General features: G+C 45.6%; 1 protein-coding gene across 1 annotated transcript in view; it reads left to right on the top strand.

Annotated features, from left to right (window-relative positions):
* LOC133344240 (uncharacterized) overlaps positions 1 to 14,141 on the top strand; it is a 40,283-nt gene continuing 26,142 nt past the window's right edge. Inside the window, exons 1-4 of the mRNA XM_061554304.1 lie at positions 1 to 400; positions 3,417 to 3,624; positions 6,035 to 6,103; positions 12,909 to 12,985. Coding sequence (XP_061410288.1) covers positions 338 to 400; positions 3,417 to 3,624; positions 6,035 to 6,103; positions 12,909 to 12,985 — 417 coding nt within the window. The 5' untranslated portion in view covers positions 1 to 337. The remainder of the gene's footprint in view (positions 401 to 3,416; positions 3,625 to 6,034; positions 6,104 to 12,908; positions 12,986 to 14,141) is intronic.

The following is a 14,141-nucleotide window of genomic DNA, read 5'->3' as shown; positions in this document are numbered from 1 at the left end:
GTAGCGGCCACGTGAAATTGTTAAAAACGTGGCGCGGTACAGTGCACGGTGTCCGGTCTAAATGAATGGAAGCGATGCATTTATTTTAATTTTTTTGTTTTTACTTCTTCCATTTTAATTGGCCAAGGATTGTGCGTCGTCTCCGTCCGGTTGAATTCGTCCGGCGACCAACGTTGACGGTAGTTTCACGTTGAAAGCTGTTGTACGTTTGCCGTACTGTATTTCCGTATACCCACGTTGGCCGTCGTTTCTTGCCGGTCGGTTGTAATTCGTCTTAATTGTCAATTATTTTGGTCGCTTCCCTTAAAAGAATATATATAGAGGCTGCTGTTTTGCAATGGCGGTCACGAAAAGAAAACCTCCTACCCAGGACAATTCGTCGAAAATTGAAAATGTCAAGGTAATGAATGATGAGTGGTATAAGCACACTGCAACACAGTAAATGGGTGAACGTGCAGCCCTGCTCTCTAGAGAGCCCCTTCTAAAGGGCGTTTGGCCTACTCTTCCACACAGGACAGACACAAACAGGCTGGGCGATAAAACTGATAACTTGCAAATTGTTTCAATATCCGCCCCAGGAGATGGAACCGGTGACCTGGATTGCAACACTACTGTGCTAACCATTCCACCACGGCCGCCCACAGAGTATAAGCTAGTCGACAACCGTAACATGCTGAGAACCATCATGGGACTAATTTACACCAGACACCCCTGGCTAAAGATAAGCTATGAAGATGATTAAAACATTGTATGGGTCTCCTTTGGAAAGGAAACGTTTGCGTGTGGCTTTTTACAATATTTTTTTTATATGATTGTATGCGCAAATTTCGGAATTTAAGCCTTCAGCTGGTTGGTAACAGATGGCAGTGGAGAAATATCCATTGTGCTGGGCTATGTGAACATTCTATGCTCCATGCCTACACGAACCCGCGCTGACGACCAGCCTGAAAAAGTATAGTGCACGTAACCCACACGGTTTGTCGATTGGGGAGGGTCCCCATCCTTGAGTAGATTGGTAAAAATCTGTGCATGTCCACGTAGGCGAATAGAACATGCAGCTGTAATGACTGCTGAAATGCCATGGCTGGGATAAGAGTCGATTGAGCGTGAGTGCGCATAACTGTGCGAACACAAGTTCAAATCCTGACCAGGGTAAACTTGACCCTCACATCATCTTTGTCATTCCTCTGGTGTCGTAAAATTTTAATGAACCACTAACCCAGCGAGGCTGCACCATATGATGGTAATACCAAAAAATTAAACCGTAAAAACAAAGTTTTTCACTATAAATCCTTTATATGCGTGGCGGCTAGAGTCCTCTCATCCTCTGGCTTGAGATGGCTGCCACCTATGGGTCAGATGATTGCCTGCCACCATTAAGCAATTGGTAATTAAATATACATTTTTTTCCTAAAAAGTGTAAAGTTATAGAAAACATTTTTTCACGAAAATAAATTGTCACGCACAACGAGTCTATGTGCAAAATGTCAGCTCGATTGGATCACGGGAAGTGGGTTAAAAAACGACCGAAACATTTGCACGGTCGTAAGCGCGCAAGCAAGCAAGCAAGTGAACTTAATATAAAGGATTTAAAAATGGATGTACTTTGGATGGGATAGGCCCAGTTCTCGTTTGAGCAAAAATAAAGTACTTTCAATGAAAAGCTCGATCGATGTATATTTTAATTGGCACGAGAAGGATGTGACAGGATGTCGAGCAGGTAATCTTAATTGCGATGGAAGGTGAACTTGCCAGTGTCATTGGGATGAGGTGATGTTTGGGTGGTCCCAATGTGTAGTGATAATATACCGTCAAACAGGACATGCCAAGTCCATTCGTATAACGCTTTTGATTTCAGCTTTTCATTCTGAATACAATTTAGTACGGTGTATCTCGGTTTAGACTACAGATATCTGACTTTATAAGACGCAAGTCATGAACACATATTTGAATACACATGACATGAAGGAATGGCTTTTGGTCTGGTTACTGCATCCTTGCGTTTTGATTAAACATTGTCCATGAATGCCAAGATCAAACCTGCCCTTTCAGGTTTTGAAACATCCATTACTGTTTCTATGCTAGCCATGCATGTCTTATTCATACGCATACATTTTTAATCCGTTCACAATATGTTTGGGGCGACCGCGTCACCCGGCATGACGCACACTCGTGACCCGAACTTTCATTCTGTCACAATTGCCATATTCTCCAAATTATCTCCAGGCTAATAGCTTTGGGAGGCTCACGTCAGCGTGCACATTCCTGTCCATACTCATTCATTGTCCCCCTTTTTCAAATGGGTCGTGATGTCACGAGAGACTGCGGAGCGGCAACTTGACCGTGAATTCTTCATTCACCAAATGTTGGAAAGTATTCATCCTGTCCTTTGGCAGGTTGTGCGAGAGACACTGCAGTTGCTCTCATTCTAAACTTTCACGAAATAACCCCAAACCGTGTTTAGAGGTGATTGAGAACGACCTACGGTTTTGAGCATTTACATTTGTATTTATTATTTTTTTGTATGTAGATTTACAATGCAATTAAAAGAACCCCGAAAGGCAGATGATTAACGTAAAAAAACACATTGCTTGCAGCTGTGCATAATTAATTTTTCAATACATTTGGTGTAAATTGGATGTTTGCACAAGTTGCCGCCAGCACCTGATGCTGTTCCATAAGCCACCAGAATAATGTGTATGCCTACTGTTGTTTCATATTCTTTTTGTCAAAATCCAAAGCATTGATACTGGTGCGTGGAGCCATACAAGCCCTTCAATACTCTCAGTCGCTCACGCCCTCCAGAGTGAATTATCTTACGGTCTTCAGCAGCCCTACCTCTCCATCTTGTTGAAAGTCTTCCCCTATGGCTTAGTTACCCTTGGTTTATACTTACTGTACTCCAGGATTCTCCTGGGCAGCCTTTCATCTGCTATTCTTAAACATTGAGCCAACCACCTCAGTATTTTTGTCTCTCACCACTGACTTTCCTTGAATTCATGGTCTACTGTGTTGTCTCCCTATCATATTTGATTGAGAGTCATTCCATTCTACTCCAGCTTACCCTTGAGTGCTCTCATCTCCACTGCCTCCAGTCTACTAACATCAGTTTTATTCAGTGTCGCTCATCACTAATCCATATCGTAAGACTGCTTTAACACTACTCTCGTGCATTCTGGTAGCATATCTTTGTTTCCGTCGGTTTTGTAGCTTCTGTGCTGCTGTTACTATCGCACAACACAGTGTTATAGGTTTTGATTATTTTATTTCACCTTTGGGACAACAAAAATGTTCTGCAATGTCACTAAGTAGATGTAAATACTACTGTGTGCAAATTGTGCTGCAAAAAGCACCTGCATTTCACGGTCTGAAAAGCGTGGTGTTCATCGGAGAGTGATGGAGCAATCGTGCCCCAGGTTCTGTCCAGGTCACGTGAAACCAGTCGGCAGGGAGAGCGGAGAGGAGGCGAGGGGAGAGAGACGTCAAGCGTGGCGGGAGGGAGTACTCTGAGGCCGCTGTCATGCCTCCTGTCTGTGGGAAAATACGCGCTGTTCCTCCTCTTTCTGCCGCCCTTCCTCAACTACGCCTCTCTGCAGAGAGAGGCCAAGATGCTGAAGCCAGCAGGTACGCACGGCATTGTCAGTGTCTTAACTGGAAGCCACCTGTCTCTTCCACGCTGCGTTGGGCTGGCTCATGACGAGCCAGCCCAACGCAGCCCAGGAGACACCAGGGTTGTTTGTCCCTCTGGAAGCTGAGCTGTCGCACTGACGTCACACGCAATTAATCATTGGAAACGCTTGTAGATGACATGGTGTCACAGTGTCTGTGCAGTGTACTGACACGTCGTATGAAATAAACACGGCATTAGCTGCCCCACCTCTAGTCCTGCTTGGGCCCAAGCCAGATTCATATGTCTTGGTGTGAGGCCACCTACATCATGGTTTGGTTCGGGTTCGGCATGGAAAATAGGCAGTGGAAAAACCATGTGTATAATGAGGGTAACGCTATGTCTCAGCTCAGATGTGCCAGTTGAATGGGACATGCGATTGACACAGCCTAGCTGCCTGGGTATTTTTTAAAGGACTGCACTACTTGTGGGACTCAGGTCCATCAAGAATGGCTGTTTAGTCTCATCTGCGCTGTATTCAACCACCACACTGCAGGTCAAAACACATCTCATTTTGCTTCATTGCACGCACTGCTCGACTTTGGAATTCCCTCTCATCGTCTTCTTTTTTCAAGGTCTCATAACCTTACTCAATCGACGAAATGTATTGCATTTTAAGCATTACACATTTAAATGTGCTGTTTGTTGAAGTGCCTGAATAACTCGCCGTTTTTTTTAACATAAACTGTAGAACAACGATACGCTACTTAGATAATGCAGGGTTCTTTAGTCAGAAAAAAATTCCGCCCCTTGCATTGACAAGAAAATCAAATCAATTTTCAGGCAAACGCAATTTTTATTAATTGAGCAAGGCATTGTGGTTCCCTGCTCGTAGTAAAGGTTGTTATTAATTTACAGAGAAATTACGTGGTTTTTCGTGTCCCCTGAGATGAACATGGCAGTGGCGCGCAATAAATAAAGTCCGTGTAAAGAAATCCACCGGATGCTATTTTAAAACCGTATGAGATTACCTTGCGGCAGTAGTCCCTTTATTGACTTCAAATTTGGAGGCAAAATATGTTTAGCATTTCACCCAGGGCTACTGAAATACAAGAGCGCTCGGTGAAAAGGTTTCTGATTCGGTATCATTGCCACTAGTTACCATTTAATTATTCATTTGAGAGGTGCTCTGGATTCCAGCTTCAAACGAAGCCAGGATATATTGGGCTACATTCGCCTATCCTCAAAATACCAATGAGTATCCAGATAAAGGTTGTCTTTATTAATACCAGATGAGAGGACCTATGCATCTATATTGAAGAAAGCAAAGGTCATGAAATGCTGTTTTTTTATTGCACCTTTGCTCATATTTTTTTTGTTATTGGATGCTCAGATGCTCCGATTGCAGTATGGTATTCCAATGTAGACCCGACTACATTCATCATTTTTCCCCCTTTATACCGTATGTGAGCGCATTTTCTCTAGACTGAACATGCAAGTTTTGCAATTTGGTGGAGCCACAGTGGTTTTTGCACTGCGGTATGACAAAAGGGCTATAAATTATACTTTTTATATTAACCTTTTAAACAATAAAATGTATTTAAAATATATTAATCAATGCACTGCTGGATGAAGTCCTCCACACGCCACAAATTTGTGGTGGTTATTTGACCGTACTTTACCAAACTGGTCGGCATGGGTTGGCAAAGGGAGGCCCCAGGGTTGTTTGGGATATTGCTTGCCACTGATGTTAGTCTTGGCCAAATCCTGGTCCACTCGGCACTGGGGAAGTTAAGAGTGGCTGTCCTATGGAAAGACTCGCCCCCACCGTAGGAACGCGGAATTCCCACCACTGACTGGCTCAGGGCGGCGGTAACAGCAGCTGAGTGGCAGAGCAGGCTCAATTGTGCTATTAAACCACGTTGACTTGTATTTTACATATGCATGTTTCTTCCATATGTATGCGTTTCTTTTTATTTGTTGCAACGAAGTAAATTTATCTTTGCTTAAAGTAAAAAATGGCCGACGAGCTCTTGTTGTGTGTTGCGTCATTCCAATGACGTACGTGTATGTCATTCCGATGACGTACGTGTATGTCATCAGTTTTTACGTACGTCATCGGAACGAAATCGGAAAAAAAATGCACATAAAATAACATTATTGGTATCAAGGCTCCCACAAGGCCATGCGGTAGGGCGTGTGGCACAGTTTGGAACCAGCGATCATAGAGTGCGGTCGTGTCGCTACAGTTCTCTGCGGTGAGTACATTGTGTTTAAAAACAACAGTGCTATGCATCTCTAAAAAAGGAACGCTAACCGCTTGCACTTTCCGAGATTCTGCGGTGAATGGGACCCACCCTGCAATTTGCAGTCGTCTCGGAACGGGAAATGGTTAATAACATGCTCGACAATCTGCGTGCTCTGCAGGGGAGGTGCTTGACATCGGGCTGGGCCAACAGCTGTACATGAGCTGTCTAGGAAGCGGCGTTCCAGTCGGTAAGCGGCTCGCACCGGCTGACTTCACGTTGAGGTGTACACCTCTCTTGCCTTCACGACACGTTGGGCGTCGTGTAACTTCTCGCTATATCAATTACAAAAACACTATCTCCTGTAAGTGCGTGTAAGTAAAAAAAAAGAGGCTATTTCGCGTTACACGCTGTGCGCCGTAGGATCTTGTAACAGTGTACCCTGGGGAATCTTATCCTCAGTTAGTGGTGCGGTATCGAATGAAAACGGACGCAAAAAGTTTGTGCGAATACTGTGAGTGGTACCTTTATCCAATACATGCCATATTTGTGCATTATTCCCAGCTTCTATATGCTGCAAAAAATGTGATAACAATTAGCAAAATTTCACTCTGCAATGCATGTGAGGTATGGTTTATAATAATGGTTGGTTTGTTTCTACTTTTTTTAAGTGTCTGCTGGATAATTCCCATTGCTGCCAGTATCAATGTTCATTGGCAAACTGAAAATCTGTATTTTGCACTGATGAGACCTCATCAATGTGCTGGCGTCTATTCAACACTGCTTACTGCCATCAGATTATAATCTTTGATGAGATTGTGTTAATTCTGCAGAAAACGTTGTGGTCATTCCTCTTGCTAGAGATTAGATTAATGCAGCAATATTAATGTTGAACTCAACTCTCGTAAGCGTGAATCTGTGCATTAAATTACTGTCGAGAAATATTTTTCAGTACTAATAAAAAATTCGGCCAAATTTGAAAAATTTACCACAAATTACTTTCTTGGAATTAATGTTGGAATCATCACCCCCTGCTGCAAAACGTTGGCAGAACCCTCCTGAAAAGGAGCCCTGATACGTATATTGAGGCTTTCCTGGGTAAACAAGAACAATAATGAATGCTTTACATGTGTTTAGAGTCCTTCAAATGTGTGAGCATATCCATGTGTTTAATGTCACGTATAAAATCTCTCCACTCTTTAGGCTAACCTTTTTCCATCCATTTTTATTTTTGGTGTGTCACTTGTATTCTGATTTATTTTTCCCAGTATGAAGTGCAATATATTTAGCTAAAAATATATTTTGACATGGATTTGTCAAATGAAATTGATGAAGACAATATGATTCTTTCAGCACATTGTTCGGAAACTTGAAAATCCTACTAAAATATAAATCTACTAGCTGTACTACCCGGCTTCGCCCGGGACTTGTATCTACCACGGCCGGCCGCCTTTGTCTCCCCAGTGGCGATGTTAATACGCTACAGTAGTTAAGTTACTCGTTTGAGGCAGAGTCGACCTAGGGGAGGTTCAAATAATCGTCACCGGTGGTGGCCGTGAGCGGGAATCGAACTGGGTTTGCCGGGTTGGTAGCGCAGCGTAGCGTTAAGCACTACACCCACCGCTCCTCACACACCACACACGCACAGACACACACACAGACACACACACAGACACACGCAGACACACACAGACAGAAACACACACACAGACAGCACGCTAACCACTACACTACCGCTCCCCACACACCACACACGCACACACACAGACACACACACAGACACACACACAGACACACACACACAGACACACACACACAGGCAGCACGCTAAGCACTACACTACCGTTCCCCCTACACAACACACGCGCGCGCGTCCATAGGTACACATACACGCGCTTGCTGCAGACACACACGACTTTCAGGGTGCATACGGCAGTAAACGACTGAAATAATAAAGCGGCAATGCTGTGTAAGGAACGCCTTAGACCCGCATTATACATTTGTGTAATGCGAGCGTAAACACACAAACACACACAAACACATACACAATACACACACACATACATGCAGACACACAGACAGACACATAACACACATACATACACACACATACAAACACAGAAACACATACACACACATACATAGACACACACATACATACACACAAACACATCCACAGACGTACATACACACATACATACAGGCACGCAGACATACACATAAACACATACAAAAAAACCCACATACATACACACACACATACATACACACAAACACATGCACACACATACATACACACATGCATACAGACACACAGACATACACATAAACACATACACACATACACATGACCCGGCTTCGCCCGGGACTTGGATCCACCACGGCGGCAAAACCGACATACATACACACACAGACATACACACAAACACATACACACACATACATACACACATGCATACAGACACACAGACATAAACATAAACACATACACATGACCCGGCTTCGCCCGGGACTTGGATCCACCACGGCGGCAAAACCGACATACATACACACACAGACATACACACAAACACATACACACATATACAAACACACATGCATACAGACACACAGACATACACATAAAGACATACACATGACCCAGCTTCGCCTGGGACTTGGATCTACCACGCCCAGCCGCCTTTGTCTCCCAAGTGCCGATGTTAATACGCCACACCAGTTACTCGTTTGAGGCTGAGTGGACCTAGGGGAGGTTCAAATAATCGTCACCGGTGGTGGCCGTGAGCGGGAATGGAACTGGGTTCGCCGGGTTGGTAGCGCAGCGTAGCGTTAAGCACTACACCCACCGCTCCTCACACACCACACACGCACAGACACACACACAGACACACGCAGACACACACAGACAGGCACAGACAGACACACACACACACAGACAGCACGCTAAGCACTACACTACCGCTCCCCACACACCACACACGCACACACACAGACACACACACAGACACACGCAGACACACACAGACAGACACAGACAGACACACACACACATACAGACACAGACAGCACGCTAAGCACTACACTACCGTTCCCCCTACACAACACACGCGCGCGCGTCCATAGGTACACATACACGCGCTTGCTGCAGACACACACGACTTTCAGGGTGCGTAAGGCAGTAAACGACTGAAATAATAAAGCGGCAATGCTGTGCGAGGAACGCCTTAGACCAGCAACACATTTGTGTAATGCGAGCGTAAACACACAAACACATACAAACACATACACACACATACACACACATACACACAAACACATACACACAGACATACACATACACACAAACACACACATACATGCACACAAACACATACACAATACACACACACATACATGCAGACACAGACAGACACATAACACACATACATACACACACATACATACACAAAAACACATACACACACATACATAGACACACACATACATACACACAAACACATGCACACACGTACATACACACATACATAGAGACACGCAGACATACACATAAAGACATAAAAAAAACCCACATACATACACAAACAAACAAAGATCCCCCATATAGCCTTAACAGACTGTTGGGGCAAGTGCTGTTAGCGAGCACCTATGAAGGCCGGAACGGTACACGAGGGGGTGAGTGGCCAGCACCACGCCCGACCGCCTTTGTCTCCCCAGTGGCAATGTTTACACACCGCACCAGGTACTCATTTGAGGCTGAGTCGACCTAGAGGAGGCCCGGGACCGGTTCAGATACTCGTCACTGGTGTTGGCCGTGAGCGGGAATCGAACCCGTGTCGCCGGGTTCATAGCGCAGCTCGCTAACCGCTACACTATCGCTCCCCACTATATACATACACACACACATACACACAAACACATACATACACATACATACACACATACATAGAGACACACAGACATACACATAAACACAAACACACATACACATGACCCGGCTTCGCCCGGGACTTGGATCCACGATGCCCCGCCGCCTTTGTCTCCCCAGTGACGATGTTCACACACGACAGCAGTTACGCGTTTGAGGCTGAGTGGACCTAGGGGAGGGCCAGGTCCGTTTCAAATAATCGTCAGCGGTGGTGGGCGTGAGTTGGAATCGAACTGGGGTCGCTCAAGCAGCTTAATGACTGTTTGTACAAAGAACATATAAAGAATCGATTATAATAACCAGGCTACAGTCCACATTATAGACTGCCAGTACACGCAGTCAGCTTCATAAGCAGGCTAGAGTGTACATGATAGAGTGCCAGTACGCTCACCGAGCTTAATAAGCAGGCTACAGTGTACATGATAGACTGGCAGTACGCTCACCCAGCTTAATGAGTATTTGTACAGTGAACATTAAAGTAATCGATTGTTGGCGCGTTGGGTTTAAAAGTAATATTAATAGCACACATTGTGGTGGGGGTGTAGTGAAGAGTAGGAAAAACTTTGATGAATTTACCTCAGAGTGGCGTGGTGGGTGTCGAGGCCTAGTAGCGTGCAAAGCCTGCGGCCTCGCCTAAAATTGTCGGCTTGGAAGAGGCAGGGTACGGGTGGCGTTCCTTCCCCCCCCCTCAGCGCTCCAACAATACTGTGTAATGGCTATTATTTAATTAAATACGGAGCTTATGAAAGTGGCGAAGGCGTGGCTAGCCGTTGGCAGGGGCAACCGCCGTCCAATGAAACTGCAGCCCTTGGCGAAGGCGTCGCTAGCCGTTGCCAGGTCCAATGAAAGCGGCGAAGGCGTGGCTAGCCGTTGCCAGGGGCAACCGCCGTCCAATGAAAGTGCGTATGGGCCGAAATACACACACACACACACAGACAGACAGACATGAACGATTTTATATATATAGATTCATTGGCAGTACATTTGTACTTTCAAGTCGATCCATATGCTATGGTAATAATTCATGATTGATTATGAAACTGAGCACGTGGATTTCTGCCCTGGATTTGTCAGATACATTTGACGAAGTTATGGAAAGCTTTTGTCAGATTCCCAATGGATTATTAGTTGACGGGCCATGAACCAGAGAAATATTGGCATTGCGCAACACTTTTCAGGAAATTCATATTCCGTAATGACATTAAATAAGAACGAATATGCAAAATCGGCACATTAAACCAGTGAGGCATACCGCGGTTGTTTTGCCATGCAAATTCTGCGTACACATTCTGACAACAGCCTTCAGTGGCGTTCTGTGTGGTGGTGAGTGTGGACAGACGGATGTGCTGATAATCAATCCTGAGGGCTTGTTGTTCATTGCACACCACTTGTCAATGTTTGCAAAGCGTCGCTGGTGCTGTCTTGCATGCAAGCTAGCGCCCAGAGCTGTGAGCACAACAACACACCGTCAGCTTCGTACGAACAAATAGAACGGAAGTCGCCTTGTTAAATTAAGTGACGCAAAGAACGTGTCGCTTGTGTGCTCATTTGCATGTAATTACTGCAATTGGAAAAAGGAAACCTGTTCGGGTAACAAGCAGAACAAATACTGAAAATGGAAGCTGCTGACAAGACGTATTACGTTACAGTACATGTCACAGTCGGGATGCTACCATGGTGTAATGGTTACCAGACTGGCCTCTTGTCCACCCAGCAAAAATACATGGACACACCTCAGTCGATCGACAGGCCGCGTGTGGTGGGGTAAAGTGTGGGTATCCTCTAGAGGGGCTTTGGAACTAGAGCTCCCTCCATTAGTGGCCCTTCTGCTAGCAGTGCCACGAGCAAGCAATTGCAGTGCTGCACCTTTACTTTTGTTGGCATTAACAGTTTTAATCCACGAGCAGAAAGCTCATTGCACAAAACAACTTTTATAATGCAGGTAAGACCAAAATTTTCGGATCACACTCAAGGGGTAGACGACAAATATGTAAGTCCGATATTAAAAAAGTGCAGTCGTAGACATTAATACATTGTGTGTGTGTTTTTTTCAGTATGGTAACCGTAAACATCAATATACTAAATGGCTTTATTTTCCTGGCCTAGAGATGGTTGCCACGTGCTCTGGTTTTCTCAGGATTGTTTTCTTTCTTGTAGCTGTCCTAGGAAATCTGCAAGTCTTCCTGGGGCATTAAATGGCCAATTTTTTTTGTCAGTTGCATAATAATATGCCACTTAAGACAATGCATCAGCACACTGTTCTCCCCTCTTCCAATATTGTGAGATCCAACGATATCTTCAGGTTTTTTTTAACCTCAGAGGTGGCAACTCTCATATACAGTAGAATCATTGTAAAATATTAATTCAATGGATTGCATTCTGCATTTTAGGAATGATTACTTTTTTTTTATTAAGCACACTTCCTAATGTCACAGAAAAAAATGACGTATTTTTTTGCCTAATTTAAAAATGTGTTTAGTGCTGTCGTGCACTACGGTAAGAACATGTTCAGCCGCACACTCGTGTAAAGCCACACCCTGCGTGCAATCAACGTCACGTTAATATCCAACATACTGCGAATCGCTTTCATTTAGGTGCAAGGCAGGTGTAAGATATTAACGAGGCCTCGGTTGCGGGGTGGGGGGGGGCACTATCTTCGTGGCTCAATATTTGTATTATTGTTATGCCCCGGAGGCGGCTCTGTTCATGCTGCGTCATGCCCGGCTGCTTGTTTTGGTTTCGGATGCCGCGTCGGCGGCATCGCTGCTCTCCGCTGCACATTGCCCGAGGATTCTTAAGAGCTCCTTTGTGGGAAGGCAAATTTGCGTGTGAACACGTGCCTGATTGACTGCGCTCGTGCATTCCCCTGCCGTGTCATGACAGTGAGGTTTTTGGCACGCTTCCTGGAACATAACTCTGCTACGTTGAAAGGTGCCAGTAAAATATGCCCTTGGAGGGATGGGAGTTGCCCCTGGTGCAAAGATGCGCTAACGAGTTGGAAAGGCCAGTACAAAAGGAATAACGCTCATTGAGACTCCGACAAAGGAATGGGAAAGCAGGGGGGGGGGGGGAATGGATACAGCAATGTCCTGAAATGTATAACGCTGCTCCTATTGTGTGTCCATTCCAGTTTTGTTTGATGCACCAGCGGGGATGTCTTCCGACATCTGGATTGCAATGCAGAAAGAGCTGTCCTCAATGACCAAGGTACTGAAGTAAACAAACAAAGACGAAGATCCCTTGTATAGCCTTAACAGACTGTTGGGACAAGTGCTGTTAGCGAGCACCTATGAAGGCCAGAATGGCACACGAGGGGATGAGTGGCCAGGAACCACACCTGGCTGCCTTTGTCTGCCTAGTGGCGATGTTCACGCACCGCACCAGGTACTCATTTGAGACTGAGTCGACCGAGGGGAGGCCCAGGACTGGTTCAGATAATCGTCACTGGTATTGGCCGTGAGCAGGAATCGAACTCTAGCGACGTGAAGTGTCGAAGGCTCGCTGACAGGAGATCTCGAAACAGACACAGGTGCCATGGGTAGGCTGACTGAGATGACCGGTAAATGCACCAGATATACCCCCTACTGCGACAATGAACAAAACACACAGACACAGGTGGTGTGAGGAAGAAATGTAAGAGCATTCAGTCGTTTTTGCAGGCCATAGCTTTTACAAATCAAGCGGTTTCACTCTGCTTTATGTATGCATGTTGAACTTCTTTCGCACTGTACGTTGCCAACTGTGCTAGTCGGAGGTGCGGGAGAAGGACAACAAACTAAACACAAACAGCAGTTTTGAAGAAATTAGTTTTCAATCTAGATTAAAAAGTGCATATCTTCAGTGGCTTCCTAAAATCGTCTGATATTAGGAATGGGTTTTGCTTCAACCTTGCCATGCAATTATGAAAATTACAATCGGTCATTGTAATGCATAAGTGGTGTTCACTGTGTAATGACAAGGTGACACCTGCTGGCCTGGGAAGGGATTCACGAGTACGGGCACAGAAGTAACAACCAATCGGAGAAGGAGGTGTATCTGGGGCAAAGGTCACAGGTGGGGTTAGCCCAGATGCTCCGGGAACCTGCTGGAAGGTTCCACGAGAGGGCGTGGCCGGAGGCGGGGCCTAGCCACGCCTGGGGGGATATAAGGGGGAGCGGACCCGGGGTTCGGGGCTCGTGTGCGGGGTCTTGGATCCAGGCTGCGTCGCTGCTCGCCGACATCTCTCTCCGTGGTCCGGCCACGTGGAAGATCCCCTGCGTGGTTTCCATCGCCGTCATCGTCACGCCGCCAGCCAGCGGCGTAGCCGAGTGGGCGCGATGGGACCACGCCGAGCGATCGGCTGTGCGTGCAGCCAGTGGAGGTG

Source organism: Lethenteron reissneri, chromosome 19, assembly GCF_015708825.2.
Source record: "Lethenteron reissneri isolate LAM-NWPU_2019-01 chromosome 19, ASM1570882v1, whole genome shotgun sequence".
Taxonomy (NCBI): Eukaryota; Metazoa; Chordata; class Hyperoartia; order Petromyzontiformes; family Petromyzontidae; genus Lethenteron; species Lethenteron reissneri.
Note: the sequence above shows the minus strand (reverse complement) of the source record. Positions and strands in the feature narration are given on the sequence as shown.